The 20,788-nt window shown below is 29.4% G+C and overlaps 2 protein-coding genes across 2 annotated transcripts; both read right to left on the minus strand.

Annotated features, from left to right (window-relative positions):
* Window positions 1-197: 197 nt before the first annotated feature.
* LOC132284644 (probable polygalacturonase At1g80170) lies at window positions 198-5,544 on the minus strand. Its single transcript, XM_059786769.1, has 9 exons — window positions 5,283-5,544; window positions 4,015-4,146; window positions 3,711-3,881; window positions 3,588-3,608; window positions 3,230-3,437; window positions 1,766-1,847; window positions 1,579-1,687; window positions 1,287-1,403; window positions 198-837 (listed from the first exon to the last, which is right to left on the minus strand). The coding sequence occupies exons 1-9, from the start codon at window positions 5,505-5,507 to the stop codon at window positions 556-558; spliced, it is 1,347 nt and encodes a 448-aa protein (XP_059642752.1). The 5' UTR covers window positions 5,508-5,544; the 3' UTR covers window positions 198-555.
* Window positions 5,545-17,747: 12,203 nt separating this feature from the next.
* On the minus strand, window positions 17,748-18,453 carry LOC132285930 (uncharacterized protein At1g15400-like). The gene has a single exon (XM_059788167.1). It carries the CDS (start codon window positions 18,346-18,348, stop codon window positions 17,995-17,997), a length of 354 nt encoding a protein of 117 aa, XP_059644150.1. The 5' UTR covers window positions 18,349-18,453; the 3' UTR covers window positions 17,748-17,994.
* Window positions 18,454-20,788: the final 2,335 nt, after the last annotated feature.

Here is a 20,788-nt window from a genome sequence, read left to right on the forward strand (position 1 = left end):
CTCATTGCTCGGGCAGATAAGCATACCAGTCACTGGTAAGTGTACTTGCAGCCAACCTTGTCATCATCTCATCTTACAAATGGAAGAATAATCAAACTGTACTGAGAGTGTAAGCATATCAATCCTTGGTAAGAAGCAATAGATGTTTAAGAAGTTTAGCAGCTCTGTTAGTTTCAATCTGATTACTCTCTCTGCAGTTAGAGACATGAAGTGCTTATTGTAGAATACCAGGTAAAACAAAACCAAGGTTTATTGTTTTTAAATGCTGTACACGGAATTAATTGGTTGCATACCCGCATAGAAGTATAGTTTAACATCCAATATATACACACTTATACACATCCATAAACACCCACAATCTGCAATCAATATACACGTGAAACTATATACAACAATAAAATACAACCCAATACTATAATTTTGATGATTTTTTTCGTTTAGTTGTACTCAATTATACACGGTCACCATTGGAGGTCAAGCCCTGCACTATAGCTGCAGCGGACGTGCTCCGGGAACTTGGTTTTTCCAAATATAAATAGCAACCATGAAGAATCTTCAAATGGACTGAAGAACAGAGCTAGAGAAAACTTTCTGCCTGATGAAGTTTTCATCATTAGAGAAACAATGAGGGGGATATATCAAACCCGAAGTTGAACCACTGGCTTGCCAACAAAAAGATCTTGTAATTCCCCCAGAGTATGATTCAAGATGAATGTCTTCTAAATATAATCTTTTACAAGGGAAGCTGTCACTGCAAGCAAATCTTACTGCTTCCTCTGTTGCTGAAGTTCCTTTGATGCCAATGAACGATATACTCTCAACTCTAACAGCTAGAGTCTGCATTATCATAGGACAATGGATGTTAAAATTTCCATTGCAGTAACATATATTATTAAATGTTCAATTTGGACAACTTTACTGACAAATCTGCACGCGGTATAAATTTTAAAAAATATTGGCACAGGACTTTTATTTATTCAGATTGTTTCGATGTGCCTACATGGGCTGGTGCTATCTGCTATGAATATTATGGGATGTTAAGTCTCAGTTCTCTTGAAGGAGCGAGAGCCATTTTCCTTCAATAGATGAAGTTAAACATTTACTGTGAAAAGTAATTATTTCCTTGTCCTTCAAACAGACAGAAATGGGGATTCCTAAAAGCAATTATTGATTCTGTTGCACCAAAGACAATCTAACCACCTTCCACCAAACACTTGATACACAACCACCAATACAAGAGAAAAGCCAATAAATTTTATCCACCTAGAGCACAAAAAGTCCCATACCTTGTTTTCACATGGCCGCCGCGAATCACAGTAATACTGGTCTATTATAATTGGATTGGAGACATTTTTCATCCACACATTCTGAAAAGTTATATTGGTAGTAAAACCACTGCCTCCCTGATGAAGACATTAAAAAGGGTTTGGTAACGATAAACTCACTTGTATGTATAAGGAAAATGAATGATTAAGAATTCGGATAAACAGTTCAAAATAGTTGGGAAAGAGGCTTATTGAGTAGCATTTAGTCCGGGCACGCACGTGCTCAGAGAGATAAAGTCATGAAGAAGATTACCTGCCACGTTTTGATCCTCACCCCATTATCAGTATTGGACAGATATGCTCCATTTACATTTATATCATGCACTTGAACTAAAGATTTTGATTTTCCCAAGCTTCCAATACTACCAAATATAGATTATAATTAGTGAAGAATTTGATATAGATGATAATAATCCAACGAAGGTGAAACATATTGTTACCTTATACCATGGCCCGGTCCACATGCAATATTTTGGATGCGAATCCTCGAAGAATTGCCAACTATAGAAATGCAGTCATCCCCTGGGGTAAGGACACAGAATTCAGTGGAATGTGTGACCAAGTTGATCAAGACCATCGAATGTACACACCATGCATTCGCCATGAAATTTTCATGCGATCCTCATTAACTTATTTTTTGACACATCACATGAAAATCATTTTGATCAGCAGACCAACTGATTGACTCATACATAAAATGACTCAAACATTACAACCACGTCTTGTTCACGGAAATTATCAAAAACACACACAACACCTTGAAGTCAATAACATGACTAAATTTCCTAACAGTCCCAGTTTGAACCTCCATTATAGAACCTAATATTCAACATAACTCACTCTCTGATCACCTCAATCATTCCAACACCCTAAAATCCTTATCATACATACCCCGAATGAGATCTGAGAATCTCACCTTCAGAATTACAACCTTAGACTAACTTACTGCAAATGCACCCACTCTACCTTCCTCACATGGAATCTTATAAATTTCAAGAAATATTAATTCCCTTCCTCAAACCCACCCATGAGTCCTAACTTCCAAAGAAATCCAAATGCCCCTAAATTTTTTACTTTTTCATTAGGCTAGGTTTGTTTAACAAATTGCCAAGCTTGGAAAATAAATCCAGGTTCAGGCTGAGGTAACTTTGTATCACCATCAATACATGCATCCCCAATCAACTCAACCAATTTTAATCCCTAGGTTAAATTAGAGGCAAACTTGCAGTAATATCTTTAGGAATCAAATGTTTGATATGCATTGACAGAAGTTAACAATAATAGCTAGATATATGAATTCCTTTCTTCCCCGATGCAGCATTGCGTTTTTTGAATACTTGGATAATTCTTTTAAGCAAAAGAAACACAAACAAAATGCAGCACATGATGTGGTAAAATGGTGGTAGGCTAGTATACTACAAAGTCCAAACTTCGCAGTGTGAGAATGGAATTTTCATTTAACAAATAGATGAATAATGATGGTTAGTATCACTAAAATTCTTAAATACATTTATTTACTTTCTGGAACTTACATAAAAAGCATAACACAAACTGCGCCACAAACATGTCAATCCCTTCCTCTTATTTTTCTCCTAAAAGTATTTTCTTTCCTAACTTTCTATGTTTTGTCTTGTAATGAGAAAATTAAGGAAAGAAATCAGACACAATTTATTTGGACCACTAAATAGTGGTTTGTAAGTGTATCATGTTTTGTCCAAATTCCATTATGCACATTGCAGGAGTATGAGCCTTTCATAAACTCGTAAACAATTCTTGATTTATGCTTTATGAAACCCTCCCACTTTCCAGCCAAAAAACAAAGTATAAAATACATTTAGTATATGATTTTAATTGATAGGAAGAGTAAGAACAGAAAATATTAAACACGTTTATCGACAACCAACCTGTTCTGATAATGCTGCCTTTGACTTCAACGCGATTGCATGAGCTTATGTGGATCCCGTCAGTATTAGGACTAACTGCAGGTGCTACTACTCTGAGACGGGATGCCGCAACCCTAACACAATTAGTGAATGCCATGTTCATTTGTTGACTATCTACCATCAAAAGATTCCTGACTTTCAAATAATTGCATCTATGAAAAGTAACAGCCTGCAATGTAACAAATTTACCATATGTACCATATTATGACCGAGAACCATTCCTAGAAGTGATAGCATTAGGATCATAACACAGAAGACTATGAGATAAATAAAATTTATGAAATTAACTACATGGATCCAAGGAGAAAACAGCACTGACCGTTGGAGCATGATGACATGGCTGCCAAGATAAAGGTTTGAAGCCAATTTTAGATATCAGAATGAGAGGGAAAAATTCTTAGTAACATGAATATATATGTACATGGATGGAAGATAGAAATACATTTGTTCTATTGATCTTGCAAGAATGAGCCCACCACTCCTGCCCCATCCCGTTAACAGTTCCTCCACCTTCTACTGTGAGGTGGTTCACCCCATGGAAATAGAGCCATTTTCTTGGATTCAAACCATCCCAATAACTAGGATCTTTGGGAGCAACAATAGTACCAGAGATCTACAAAAATGCAATAGGAAAGTGACTTAAATGCAATAATTTTACAGATTGTATAAAAGAAGGAAAGATCAATTATTAAGTAAAAGTGTGCTGTCAATAGAGTTATGAGCAACTGTTAATGCTTGTCCCATACCCTCAGAGTAACCCTCGATCGGCAAGGCCCGGCAAAATTAGTTGGTCGGACCAGATAGGTGCTTCCCAATGGAACCACGATTTTTGACCGTGAAGAGAAAGAACAGGCTGTCTTCCAAGCATCTGCAAAAGCCTGAATGCATTGAAGCACAATGATATCAGGAGACTGTTTTCTTTTTTCAGTAAGTTTCTCAGTTAGTGAACATATACATGATCATGGTGCCTGCCTTGTTCCCATAAAGATGTTCACAAAACTTATCTCACTCAAATGGTAACAAATAGAAAAGATTTACACGAGTACTTATTTGGTCATAACTGAGTTAGTACTCATGGAACATCAACAGGTCTTAATTCGAAGAAAAAAGAAAATGCTAGAAGCTTTAATATCTTCATTTGGGTAGCAGAAAAGAAAGAAAGAAAAGGAAAAACAATCTATGAAGAGTAGGATGCCCCTGCATAACTTACTGAAGTATTTCCCATACAATCGGTTCTACTTCCCGAATTTTACTCTTAGCAACCTCTAACCATTCGAAATCAAAACAGTTTAAGATTAAAAATCTTCCTTTGTATTCCTCTGTCTTCCAAATCTTTTGAAGAATATACTCATGTGCCACATGGGGTGGCCTCAATTTATTTTATTTGATGAATTTTCCTTCATAGAATTAATATTAGACTGATAATCAAATGAATTGACCCTTTTTTTTTTTTTGGGTTGTTGGGGGATATACACCATATAGGACAAAAAGGGGAATACATATTTATATATATATATATCATTTTTTTTATCCAATTTGCATTTCCACAATTCTTAATGTTCCTTCACACTCAAAACTTATCAAAGCTTGGAAATAATTCTCATCAACCCTTAACGACTAACGAGTACTTACGGAATTCCAAAACATGATATTTCCAAGAATGTAATTTTCATACATACACATGATGGTGAAATTAATTATATCGAAGTTCAAAAATTCTGGATATCAATTAACTTACCTTTTCTATAACACACATTAGTACTTGCAAGAAAAAATTAAAGAAAAAAGAAAGGAAAAATATGACATGCATTACAAAATCACCCATTAACATTGTCCAATTCGTGATGCATCCAGATAAAGCAGCTATACCATCACATATATTATCAAAAACAAACATAATAAACAGCTGAGGAATGAAACGCGCACACACTGCAACACACACATGTATAGATACAACAGATACAGAACAGTGAAGTAGAACGATTACTCTCATAACTTGTTGGGTTTGTTGTACCTTAGTGTCATCACTGAACCCATCGCCTTTTGCACCAAAATCATCGACATAGAGAGCTTTCTTTGATCTGGGTCGGTCTCTAGAAGCCCCAGATCGTGGGAGCTGAAGCAAAGAATCAAATCCTTGCACAGTGATGAGATTTGATGACAAAAATATACCATAAATCGTACAAATGCTCATACAAATTGAGTGAAAAGAAACACTGGAAGATCTAAGCTTACCCATGTTCTATCATTTTGCTTTTTGGTTTGTGGAGATATATCTCTATTTAGGAATTTGGTTTAGACTTTTTTACCAGATTTTTAATTAAGTTTAGACTTTTTGGACGCATTATTAATTTAGTTTTATTTCGTCTTCTTAATTTTTACATTTAAGACCCACAGTCTGAGTCACTGAGCCGATCCGAATTCAATTTTTTTTTTATAATTATATTTATATTTTAAATTATAATCATTGTTTTCTTTTCAACTGTTTTTTGTTTAAATTTTAATTTATTCTATATTAATACTTTTTTTAATAGTAATTTTTTAGATATCTACATTAAGTTTTAGAATTTGTTAAGCTTATAAGTAATTTAACCCGAATCTAACCATATATTAACTTGATTTTTAGATGATTTTTTTTTAACCTAAATAAAACATTGGTTTCTTACACACAGATGTACGTGGATGATTAGATGGCGAGTCTTAATGAAATCGTAAAATTGCTCTGGCTATTTCAAAAAAAGGTGCAAGGTTTTTTTTATACGGTATGTAAAAAAAAATGAACTGTGCTCGATCTAAGTTGATCAAATTTTGTCTAAATCTGATCATAATTGGACTTTGAGGACATGCATTGCACCCTCTATTCGCTTTTTACATGCTTCTGACCACCAATTACGGCTCCCCCGAAAATGCGATGGACGTCTTCTGTTTTCCAATAAATAACATGTCCGAGAACTTCAACACCCAATCAAGGCCTTTTTGGTAGGCCCCATGCATTTATACAAAAGATACAGTATTTACACGCAACTATGGTCCGTTCATTATATACAAAACGACCCCGTAAGATGTCCTTTGTTAACTATCGCATTATTACGGCAGGAATTTTTACTGCAGAGATTCTTGCCCTCATATTTGGCACATTCATAAAATTTTATACTCATAAATGTGTTTCGGATTCTTTCATTAATTAATTTATGGGTTGTTACTGGTTATAAGTGTGGGTTGGCCAGCTATTTTTAATTTAATTTTTTTCTTTCTTTCTTTCTATTGTGGTGGTTAATAGTAATGTACAGTTATTTGGTTTTTTAAAAAAATAATAATATTATTATTATTATTTTTTTTTTTTCTATGATATGGTGGTGGTTACGGTACTATAAGTATTGTTATATATAAACTATATCTATATGTATATAATAAATGAAAAAATTCTTTTGATGCATTAAATTTAGTTAGGAGGTTAAATTTGTAATTTTATAAATTAAATAGAGTTGTTGACAAGTCAATGAGTTTAAAGGTAATTTCATAAGGTAAATAAGTGTCGATGCACATTTTTGAAACTTCAAAAGCGTCAAAAAAAACTTAAACCATCTTTTATCAAAAAAAAAAAAAAAAAAAAAAAAACTTAAACCATCCGTTGAGAGGGGTTAGACCAAAATTGTAAAAGCATTAAGGGTACTCTGTCCTCCTTTTACTCCTTTATAAATTATAATCCCATCATTCCCTCGTGTGCTTAGTTTGCAGTCTACCAACGGGAAAATGAGTTTCTCTTAGCACAGATACTTCATCTGGAGTGGCATGGTGTTAGATACTTGGACACATGCGTTACCTGGAGTGACTTGACAGGGAGAGATCAAATAGAGTGATGACGCTTCTTAAATGAATTTAGATGAGATTTAAATCACATTCTCTTCTCGCGAAGAGTATAATTTTTCTAATAGAGAAGGTAAAGATATGAGCAAAAGACCAAATTGTTTGTTGATGGATTTGAGAAGCAAGTCATCAAATCAAGCTTTGGAGCTCCAAGCAGTGCTGAGTACTTGGGACTGAATCGAACAATGAAAATATATCATCACAGTTGAAAATATTAAATGTGGAACGAGTTGGATAAGTTACAAGTTTGATTCCATTGTTATTTGAGTTTAGTAATTAGTAATTTAAGTTTATAATTTCTTATGTGGCATTGTTGTCAAGAGTGGTAGAGATAAGGCCATAAATGCTCCACCCGGTTCCAGATTTTTAGAGCAGTGTATTTTGTTCATTTAGTTGGAAAATTCATAGGAAAATTACAGTTCTACTTTTTTCTCATTAAAAGATAGATAAATTTAAGCTTAATAAATCCTATTTTATATGTGTGTATATAAATTTAAGAAGTAGGAATACTTTAAAGAAGGAGTCGTACACACCGACACTACTCGGACACTCCTTAAATGCATGTCCGACACTTCATATACGTGTCCATAAATAAATAAAAAATTTATTATTTGGGATACATTTGTAATACAAATCTACAATCTTAAAAATAATATAAATACTATTATGACAAAGTAGTGAAATAATGGTATATATGATATAAAAATCATTATAATAATAGCATAATTTTATTTTCTAATTAATTTTATACCAACCCTTAGTATAAAAATTATAAATAAATTAAGGGTTAATTTATTATAAATAAATTAAAGGTTAATTTCACTGACACCACTTTAGGTTTGACCAAATATCATATTGAAATATCTTTCGAAAATTACTATCACTTAAGTCCAATTTCACTTTTTCGTCATTGACACCGTAAAAAATATTTGAAAAGACAACTTTGCCATTATTTTTTTTTTATCCCCTTTAATTCAAAATATCGAATAACTTATACAACCACTTTACTCCCCCGTGATTATTCCCATCTTCCACCACCCATCGCACTCGAATACACCCACCCTCTCTTTCTCTCTCTTAACAAATCTATAAAGCTCTAGAGTCTATAAACATCTTTTTCTTTTTCCCTTTCCTTCTGTATCTCTCTCTCTCTCTCTTCAAACAAAACTAGGTTAGACAAATATTTGTTCCATTTTTAGGATACCACTAGCAATCAACATAATATTAAATTGACTTATTTTTTACAAATAACCCATTTAATTAATCTGTTACCACTGAAGAGAGAGCAATGTCAATTACTCAAGCACACCAAGTATCCATAAACAAGCCCATAGTGAGCCAGAAGACTAGATATCTCTATTCACCCCGAAAAAAAAATTTTAATAAATAAAAAATCAAAGCTCATGGTCCCCTTCCTTAAAATAAGATTAAGTTTGTGGAAGACATCTCAAGCTTTGAAATTATTGAAATGTTCCCCTTAAGAAAAATAGGGAAATGATCCATTTTTAATAATGTTAATTAAATACAAATTTAAAATTATCTCAAAATAAAATTCAGTCAAGAATTTGAGCAACTACTTAAAAAAAAAAATTATCAATAACACACAAATAGAAGATCTATTGTGAACAAAAATTCAGCATTCAATCCAAAAGAAATATTCAATTATTCCGCATTCAATAATTAGATGCAAAATAGGAAGTGATGGAGACAATGCAATTAAATATAATGCAAAAAAAAAAATGTACCTAAAAAAAAATATATAAAGCAAAAAGTTATAATTCATAGAATATATGGTTAATCAAATAAGTTGAACAGACACTTGATTGCCTTGCATTTTTTTTTTCACATTTATGAGTATTCACGTTGAGACCCTCAGCATAGTTAGTGAGAGTCCTATAGTGTGGAAATATATATATATATATATATATATATATATATATATATATATATATCTATTTACGGACTATATAGATATGTTTGAGACATCTAGGATGTATCTGCGTATCGAGTCTCTATTTGGATTGTAGTTAGGATAGAACTTGTTCGTGGGCCTGACCCACTATTATTTTTTCAGGTAACGGACGGTTCCAGGTCTTAGATCTTGTTCGTGCTGAGCAAAGACAACTTCTCATTCTTCCGACGACGTAGGCGGTTCCTGCATGGTTTAGCATTGGATTCTTTTTCGGTGGTTCATTTCTCAGTGATGATTTTATTAGGAGTCCACCAGATGGATTCCCAAGTTGTATTAGAAATGGAGAATTTGGATGTATTAGAATAATTTTTTATTAATTTAATTTTATTCTGAGGTTTCAGTTTTTGGTTTATCAGTCTAGTTTCTTTTCAGCAAATTTTTATTTATTCATGTTTCCTTAATTGTATTCTGTGTTCGGTTAACTGCTAATTGGTTTAATATCCTCGGGTAATCGGGCATGGGCCTGGCCAACCCGCATCTGAAAATCCGGGGGTACCACAAGATGAGAGCATTGAGAGGTTAGATTTAGGTTTAGATGGGAAACGTGAGAGTTTTTGAGTTTTTTTGGACCGGTAGACCGCATGTTATGTAATAATTGCACATGCGTATGTATTTGTATTATGTAAGGTGGAATATATATATATATATATATATATATATATATATATATATATATATATACAGTTCTGGTTTTGACAGTTCTCACGAGTCTAAAATGGGAACCATAACCCACGGTTCCAGATTTTCAGAACTGAAGCCCATGCTTCGATTTGATTTTCACGGTTACATGAGTTTTTTTGTAACCCCCTAATTAAAAAGAAGGGTTAATTACAACGACACCCCCTAAGGTTTGCCATATTGACGGTCATATACAACTTAGTCATTTTTTAAACAAAGACACCCTCTGTGAAAATTTTGTTCCAAAAAAGCCCTTAAAACATTGTAAAAGACGAGATTGCCCTTCAATGTTTAATTCATTTTTATGATAAAATATCAGAGTTCATGAAAAGTCAACTTTTGCCCTTATATATATACACCATTATATCTCGCCTCCCATTATCTCTACACCACCGTAAGTTCCACCCTTCCACGATCTCACCGCCTCCTTCCTCCCCATTTTTCAATCACCGTCACCTAATCCAAGACAACCTAAGAAAAACACCCATTTGATTTCACCCACACCTGTCATCACTCACTATTTAGGGTTTCCAATAAAAACCCTCTCCTTATCTTGTGGCGGTGAGCGACGACTGGTTGGAATCGGCTATGGACAATTCGCGGCAAAGAGCACGGAACAGCGGTGGACGTGCGGCGGGACAGTGATGGGCTCAGTACGGCTGTGGGGAAGTCGGCTGATTTGGCCATGAATGACTCACGGCGGTGAGCTTGGGGCTTCGGTGAGGTCGGCTGAGATGGAGTGATAGCAGCGGACTGTGTCACTTTCCCTACTCGTTCACTTCACAGCGTCTTCTCTTTTCCGGCAAGCGCTTCCGTAGCCAACTCCTATGTCCCCAGCGCCGTTGATCTGACGAAGCTCCTACCCTCACAGCGCTCTCCTCATATGGACGTCGCTCCATTCACCGCTCGTTCACTTCACACCGTCTCTCTTTCTGCGAGCGATTCCAAAGCCAAATCCGATTCTCACCACCGCCATTGGCCTGACGAAACTCCTCCGCCGACATCTCTCACCTCCGATGGTCACTCCCTTCGTTTCTCGTTCACTTTGCACAGACCCTGTTCGGAAAAGCAGTTCCGACTCCGATTCGGAGTCCCACGCCGGCCTCAGCTCCAAACAACAAGGTTGCATAAATATTCTCATACTATTCCTCTTCGAACCAGTATGATCTGTGTAAAATTATTACTGTTTCCTTTACAATCTATAGACATAGATATATATTCATATACAGTACATATATATATGTGTGATTGATTGTGTTGATTGATTTATATAGGAGCGAGTGATGATGAGATTGGGCCGATGCAGCCATACGAAATTAAACTGGTGAGAGAGGAGTCCTATTGGATCAGGCTTGACCTGCTTGGTTTAGGATCAAAGGATTTGGATCTTTGGGTCGACAAGAAAAAAGATGTAGTGTTTGCCATAAAGTGTAAGAACGAACCCAAGCATGGTACGAAGGAAACCTCTACAATGGCACCATTTCGGGGTGTCCATTGCTGTGCGATATGGACTAAATCAAGGCGGAGCTCAATCAAGGTGTGCTCTGGCTATCTCTTCCGCTCACGGAAGACGGCAAAAAGGCGATCCAGTGGCAACGAGAGCTCGAATTTAAGTTGGAGAAAACAGAGCTTTGATCCATCCATCTTTGATTTTTTTTTTTTTTGGGTTTTGGGTTTTCATCAATTAATCCTTCGATTTTATTTGGTTCATTTTCCAGTTCTGTTAATGTGTGATTTTGTGGGATATATATATATATATATTAAATGTGCAAAGTGTTTCAGTACTTATTTATATATATAAAAAAAAATTTATTAATTGATATAAAAATAGTTTTTGTAAAAATAGTTTCTATAAAACTTTAAAAATTACCTAATAAAATCAATCACATTCTATATAAAACTCTTTTTTTTAGTTATTTTTTATGGATAATTATAGTTTCTATAAAACTCTAAAAATTACCTAATAAAATCAATCACATTCTATATAAAACTCTTATTTGTAGTTATTTTTTTATAGATAATTATCACAATATAACCGGCCCGGCCTAATTATGATTATGTCATTATCAGAAAATGACATATGTCATCATCAGAAAAGGATATATGTTATCATCCTATTCATCCAATAAGCCTATAAATAGAGGTATGGAGGAAGGAGGAAGAGGTATAAATTGAGAATTCTAAAAATTCAGAATTCCAGAGTAAAATACAAAAGCTCTGCCAAGGAGTTTTAGTATTTATTTATTTATATATAAAAAAAAATTATTAATTGAGTTAAATTTCAAAGTAAAATACAAAAGCTCTGTCAAGAGTTTTCATTATATATTTATTTATATAAAAAGAGTTTTTATTTATATTATTATTAGATGTGTAAAGAGTTTTATTATTTATTTATATAAAAAAATATTTATTAAATGATATGAAAAGAGTTTTTACTAAAAAAAAATTATAAAACAGTAAAATCTACATAATAAAATTTAAATTAACCTATTTATCTATTTACTATTATCCATTTTTAATAAAAGAAAATCTAATTAGACAAGATTTATTAATATAAAAAATATTTATTAATTGATATATAAAATAAAATAATTTTATAAAACTCTAACACAAATTAGCTTTTATTATGAGTATCTTAATAAAATTAAAACTAATTAGACAAGTATATATTTGAAGAAAATAAAATAAATTCAATAAAACTCTATTACAAATTACCTATTTTATTATCAATAAAACTCTATCAACAAAGATATATTTAAAGAGTTTGTATAAAACTCTAATACAAATTACCAATTTATCATGGGTTTTTTAATAAAAGGAAACCTAATTAGACAAGTATTATTAATATAAAAAATTATTTATTAACTGATACAAAATGAGGTTTTTAAAACACAAATTACTTATTTATCTATTTATTTTGAGTTTTTTTTACTAAAAGTAAATCTAATTAGAGAATAATTATTAAAATAAAAAATATTTATTAATTAATATGAAAAAGAGTTTTTAAAAGAGTTTATATTAAACTTTAACACAAATTACCTATGTATTTATTTATTACAAGTATTTTAATAAAATAAACTCTAATTACCTAATAAAACCAATCACATTCTATATAAAACACTTATTTTTAGTTTTTTTTAATGGATAATTATAGTTTTTATAAAAATCTAAAAATTACCTAATAAAATCAATCAAATTATATATAAAACTCTTATTTTTAGTTTTTTTAATAGATAATTATAGTTTTTATAAAAATTTAAAAATTACCTAATAAAATCAATCATATTCTATATAAAACTCTTATTTTTTGTTATTTTTTATGGATAATTATCACAATATAACCGGCCCGGCCCAGTTATGATTATGTTATTATCAGAAAATGACACATGTCATTATCTTATTCATCAAATAAGCCTATATATAGAGACATGGAGGAAGGAGGAAGGGGTACAGAAATTGAGAATTTTATAAATCTATAATTCCAGAGTAAAATACAGAAGTTCTGCGAAAGAATTTCAGTATTTATTTATTTATATAAAAAAATATTTATTAATTGATATAAAAAGAGTTAAATTCCAGAGTAAAATACAGAAGCTCTATCAAAGAGTTTGAGTATTTCAATATTTATATAAAAAAATATTTATTAACTGATATAGAAAGAGTTTTTATCAATTATGAGTAAAAAGTTTCAATATTTATTTATTTATGTAAAAAAAATATTTATTAAATAATACGATAAAACACTAAAATCTACATAATAAAATTTAAGTTAACCTATTTATCTATTTATTATTATCAATTTTTTAATAAAATAAATCTAATTAGACAAGAATTATTAATATAAAAATATTTATTAATTGATATATAAAAGAAAACAATTTTTATTTAACTCTACTATGAATTTCTTAATAAAATTAAATCTAATTAGACAAGTTTATATTTATAGAAAATTAAATAATTTCTATAAAACTTTATTACAAATTATCCATTTTATTTTCCATAAAACTCTATCAACAGATTTTCTATAAAACTCGAACACAAATTACCGGTTTATCTATTTATTATGAGTTTTTTAATAAAAAGAAACCTAATTAAACAACTATTATTAATATAAAAAATTATTTATTAACTGATATAAAAAGAGGTTTTAAAAGAGTTTTTAAAAAACCGTAACACAAATTACCTATTTATCTATTTATTATTAGTTTTTTAACGAAATAAATGTAATTAGACAATAATTATTAAAATAAAAAATATTTATTAATTGATATAAAAGAGTTTTTAAAAGAGTTTATATTAAACTCTAACACAAACTAACTATTTATTTATTATGTGTTTTTTAATAAAAGAAAATCTAAGCAGACAAGAATTATTAATATAAAAAATATTTTTAATTAATATAAAAAATAAAATAAAATTTCTAAAATTCTACCACAAATTACCTTTTATTATGAGTTTTTTTTTTTAATAAAAGCTAATCTAATTAGGTAGGAATTATTAAAATATAAAAATATTTATTAATTCATGTAAAAAGAGTTTAAAAATATTTTCTATAATACTCTAACACGTATTACAAATCACAATTTTTTAATAAAAAAAAAATCTAATTTTCAGAGTAAAATACAGAAGATCTACCAAAGTGTTTCGGTATTTATATAATTACATAAAAAAATATTTATTAATTAATGTAAAAAAGATTTTATCTATACAACTATTAAATGTGCAAAGAGTTTCAGTATTTAAGTATCTATTTATAAAAATATATATTTATTAATTGATATGAAAAGTATTTTTTTTTAATTTTTTTTTTTAAAAAAGCTCTATCAAACTCCAAAATCTATCTAATAAAATTTAAATTAACCTATTTATCTATTTATTATTATGAATTTTTTAATAAAAGAAAATTGAATTAGACAAGATTTATTAATATAAAAAATACTTATTAATTGATATATAAAATAAAATAAATTTTTCTAAAACTCTACCACAAATTAACTTTTATTATGAGTGTCTTAATAAAATTAAATTTAATTAGACAAGGATATATTTAAAGAAAATAAAATAATAAATGTGCAAAGAGTTTGAGTATTTCAGTATTCATTTATTTATATAAAAAATATTTATTAATTGATATGCAAAGAGTTTTTATAAAAATAAAAAAATGTCTATCAAACTCTAAAAGATATCTAATAAAATTTAAGTTAGTTTATTTATCTATTTGTTAATATGAATTTTTTAATAAAATAAAATCTAATTAGACTAGAATTATTAATATAAAAAATATTTATTTATTGATATTTAAAATACAACAATTTTTCTAAAACTCTACCACAAATTAACTTTTATTATGAGTTTCTTAATAAAATTAAATCTAATTAAACAAGGATATATTTAAAGAAAATAAAATAATTTTTATAAAACTCTATCACAAATCATAAATTTTATTTTCAATAAAACTCTATCACAGTAGACAAAGATATAATATTTAAAGAGTTTCTATAAAATTTTAACTCAAATTTTCTATTTATATATTTATTAACTATTTTTTAAAAAAAGGAGATCTAATTAGACAAATATTATTAATACAAATTATTATTTATTAATTGATATAAAAAGAGTTTTTAAAAGAGTTTCTATAAAACTATATCACAATTACCTATTTATCTATTTATTATAAGTTTTTTTAATAAAATAAAATGTAATTAGACAAGCATTATTAAGATAAAAAAAAATATTTATTAATTAATATAAAAAGAGGTTTGAAAAGAGTTTCTATAAAACTCTAACACAAATTGCCTATTTATCCATTTATTATGAGTTTTTTAATAAAAGGAAATCCAATTAGACAAGAATTATTAATATAAAAAAATATTTATTAATTGATATAAAAAGTGTTTTTTAAAGAATTTCTATTAAACTGTAACACAAATTACCTATTTATTTATTTATTATAAATAGATTTTCAGAAAATATAATAATTTCTATAAAGCTCTATCACAAATTATCTATTTTATTTTCTTTAAAACTATATCACATATAACTTGTTTTTATCTATTTATTGTGAGTTTTTGGATAAAGGAAATCTAATTAGACAACGATATATGTAAATAAAATAAAATATTTTTTTTAAAGGGTTTATATAAAATTCTAATATAAATTACCTATTTATGTATTTATTATGAATTTTTTAATAAAATATAATATAACTAGACAAGAATTATTAATTGGTATAAAAAATAAAATAATTTTTCTAAAACTCTACCACAAATTATCTTTTATTATGAGGTTTTTAATAAATAAAAAATCTAATTAGACAAGGATATATATATTTAAAGAAAATAAATAATTTATATAAAATTCTATCACAAATTACCTATTTTATTTGCAGTGAAACTCTATCACATTAGATAAGGTTATATTTAAATAGTTTTTATAAAACATATAACCTGTATTTATCTATTTATTATGAGTTTTTAAATAAAATAAAATCTAATTAAAGAAGGATATATTTAAAGAAAACAAAACAATTTCTATAACTCTATCACATTAGAGAAGGATATATTTAAAGGAAATACATAATAATATAATAATACATATAAATAAAATATAAATGTTAAAAAAATTAAACATTTCAGTATTTATTTTTTAATATAAAAAATATTTATTAATTAATACAAAAAGAGAATTCTATCACATATAAGTATATAACCCTTGTATTATCTATTTTTTATGAATTTTTTAATAAAAGAAAATCTAATTTTACAAAGATATATCTAAATAAAATAAAATAATTTCTATAAAATTGTACCACAAATTACATATTTAAATAAAATAAAATATAACTTAGGGTCTTCCAAAAACCACAAACTCCGTATAATAAAATTTTATATCAATTTCAATCTAATGTATAATTAGTATAATTGAATTTCTATTTTAAAATTTAATTAAAAATTAATATAATTGAATTTCTAGTGTAAATTAAAAATTATACTAAATTTCAAATTATCTAATAAAATTCAAATTACAAATTACCTAAAAAAATTTGTTACTTTGCAAAACTCAAATATTTCATTATTAAAATAAAAAATTATTATTTAATAAAAAATAAAAAAATTTATTAATTTACGAAACTTAAACCCTATCACCAATTTCAAAATATTTCAGTATTTATTTATTAATATAAAATAAATTTTTATTAATCAATATGAAAACAAAAATTTTATAAGTTATAAAAATTTTATATCGCATTTGCCTTTTCCTAATATATATATATATATTGAATGCATGAATGTATTTTGAAACTTGTTCTCAGTTTAATTCTTCGAATTCATGAAGTTTTGAGTAGTTTATCCAAAGAGCTCGGATTCTGGCTAGCAAATTAAGACGGCTAGAGAGGAAGATCTGGTGGCGGCAGAACGGCTGTGCAAAGAAGAGTCCGATAAGGAGGAAGACAGGTTCGACTGAGGATGTTATGTCCGGTGAGCAAAGACGGCAAGAATCTTGAACATTGACGGTAGGTTCTGTGCATTGTGGAGTGTGATAGTGTGGTGGTGGGTTCATTTAGGAGTGGATGGTGGTGGCTTTGGTTTATTAGTAGGGTATTTTGGTTAATAAAAAGAAAAATTGTATTGGATAAATTGATAATTGAATGCATCAAGAGACAATAATGTCAATTCACCAAGTTTGAGTGTGTTTGTTTGCTTTATAAAACCTAAGGGGTGTTTCGTTTAAATAACAACTAAATTGTGTATAATTGTCAGCAAGATGATATTGTAATTAATCCTAAAAAGAAAGACTTATTAGTCATATGAAGGAAATTTATAGGATTTATTTGTCTAGATGGTAAATACAAATTTCTTATTGCATAATCATGAAATAGAGAGTTTCAGAATGGAGATTAGATTTTCTTTTGTACAACAAATTCTCCTCAAGAACCCAAAAAAACCAAATTAACACATAAAATTACTTCCACAAAACCATCTCTATCTCTAAAATCTCCTCAGGAACAAAAAAATCATGGACATAAAAACAATAAAAACAGAAAACGTTAATGGTTTGTTCTTAGATTCAAAATTCTTTGAGAGAACTTAAAAATAACCCATTAACAAACAGTTACAGCTAATTCACGTATCACGGTCAATGACCACGAATCTCCGTACACGTGGTCACCTGTAAATTCCACCTCCGGCAACGTAAAAACTCCGACTTATCATGTTCTGCGCCTGCCGGATTTGGGTCGACGACGGGTCTTGTCTGGTTTCCCAAAAGCACTGCAAAACCCACATGCGGAAACCTTCGGAGACGGCGGCTCGATCGCCGGCGACACCTTGTCGGTGCGGAACGCGCGTTCCCCACCGTTGGATCGGCTCCGATCCAGTGTGCTGATTGATCCGACGGTTGTGGAAGGCTTGGCCTCTTTTTTCTGTTCTTCTTCTTCTTGTCGTCGTTGTTGTTTCTCTTGTTCTGCTTTCTTCACTTCAGCGGCCAGAAGCTTATCATCCCACACCAGGCCTGATGAGCCTTGCCTCCTGAATGATGATGTAGATCTCTGTAGTCCGGCCATCACCTTCTCTCTCTAAAACTCTCTCTCTCTCTCTAGATCTTCCTCTAGGGATCCGCAGTCTTTATGAACTTTATGTGTAATGCGATTACCCTTTTTATTGTTGTGTAGACTTTTCGCTGTATATTTTATATTATACATGGAAAGAGCTTGGAAGATAAGAGTAACAAAGGCTGAGTCAATCTTTCTTTTACTTTTTAAAATTTTTTTCTTTTTGTTGGAGGAGGACAATAATAATACTACCATATTAGTAGTACCATGCTAATAATAATAATACCACATTAGTAGTTCCATTGTCTCGAATTAGTTATGAAAAGTGAAAGCAAAATATATTGTCTTTTCATAATTATTTTTTAAAATTTTAAAATATTATAACTTTATAATCTACATATTTAAACAAATATGTTATCTAAATAGTTAGTTACTCCTAGTATTTCATGTTCGAATCTTTCTATCCCTCCATTCCTTCTGACAACTAACCACAAACTCTAATAATTTTGTCCTAAAACATACACATACACATACACATACACATACACATACGTATTTAAACATAAATTGATAACTTAATAATCTTATAGAGAAATAATGAATTAATTGCATGTCCTCGTCTAAACTTATAATGTCATTCAATATGTGACAAAATGAGTAATAATAATATTTTTATTTATTTTATTTTTAACAATAATAATGTTGATATGTAGCGGCCCATAATTTATCAGCTAACAAGTACTAATAAATGCAATCGACCACCTCACAATATTAACTGTTAAATTCTATTGTTCAATCTTCAAGATTCAAGAGCTGATGTTGTACGATGGACACAAAATATAAATTTTTATTTAATTAAATCACGCATAAAATTTTTGGAAATACCTTTTTTGGAAAACAAAAATTGTTAGTAATTTTATCATTTATAAAATGCTTAAAATTAATATGACATGTTTATTGATAGTAGATGTTTAATTTATAGAACCCTTAGAGATAAATATTTTATTTTTTTATTTTTGTTACCTGACTGACTTGTGTTTTGTTTTGTTTGTGGTGAGTCACCGAGTTATGGCTTGACTGGTGTTTTGTTTTGCATGTGAGTCACTGAGTTGGTACTTGACCCACGTTTCTTCTGACCTGCTTCGGTCCTCCTTGGCACAATCCCACCTTATTTTAATACATGTTTTTTTTTTTAATAATAATAGATGTTGTAATTTGTAAGTTTGTAACCAAATGTAGACTTTCGAGCACACTCACGGGCCACGAGGCCCTTGTGTATCCGATTGGAACAAACACGCACTAATGGACGTTAGTCCGGGAAAAAGTCAAGTGTTTGAGTTTATTTAGGTTCAGTTTGAAAAATGCTATTTAGTAATGCGAAATCAACACTTTAAATTTAGAATTAAAAAAAAAAAAAAATAATTTAAATTTTCATTCATATTAATTGGAATTTGGACCAAATACAATGATATTTTTTTTTTGTTTTTTTTGTTTTACCTCATATACAACGTAACTTCAAATTGTATTTAATTTCTTAATACTTCTTTCATTTACATATCAAGAATGGTTTAACCGGAGAAAATAAGTGGACAAATCATATGACTGGTTTTTCAAGCAACACTTGCATTGAACTAGGCACAATTGTTGCGAGAAACAAAATAAATGGTGGTCTGCAATAGTACAGTAATTTCTCAGTGACAAGCAGTCAACGATCATGAAACTTTAGGAATCTGACTCCTCCAATTATTACCAGCCATCCATTATTGACTTTTTAATTTAATAAAAGTCAATAGACATAATCAAAGATCAATTTGTTCAATGTCAATATTTTCATCATCATATATCATCAGCATCATGATGAGCCAATTAGAAAAATAATGGGTATAAATTAAAAAAACCTGGACAAAATCATTTCTGCTTTTCGGCTGGTGGTGGTAGCAGCCTAGCAAGCAGGGTTTGAAAAAAAACGGTGGATTAGAAAATCAAACCCGACCTTACAGTTTGAGATTTTTTAAGATTGTATCGGATCAAATCAAATTATTTATTAAGGCTAATTTCATAAACTTTTGTTACTTTAAAATTTTGATAATAAACTTCCAATTTCAGAAACTTCCTTATATTTTAAAAAGTGATCAAATTATTCTAATACCTATGTCTTACTCGTTAACCCCGATGTAAAATAACAAATTTAATTTTATTATTTAATGTTAATTTTAAAACTAAAAATAATTTAGAGAGAGAGAGGGAGGGTTAAAAATATAATTAAAGGATATTTTTATAATTTTTAAAAAAATAATTTTAAATTTGACCATAGCTGAATTAACGGATCGGACAGGAATGTTAAAATAATTTGATCACTTTTTAAAATATAGGAGAGTTTTCTGAAATAAATTGAGAGTTTATAATCAAAATTTAAAAGCAGAGTTTTATAGAATTAGCCCCATTTATTATA

Source organism: Cornus florida, unplaced genomic scaffold (genome assembly GCF_030987335.1).
Source record: "Cornus florida cultivar Cherokee Brave unplaced genomic scaffold, ASM3098733v1 CherokeeBrave_3.0.0_Hap2_Chr11, whole genome shotgun sequence".
Lineage (NCBI taxonomy): Eukaryota > Viridiplantae > Streptophyta > Magnoliopsida > Cornales > Cornaceae > Cornus > Cornus florida.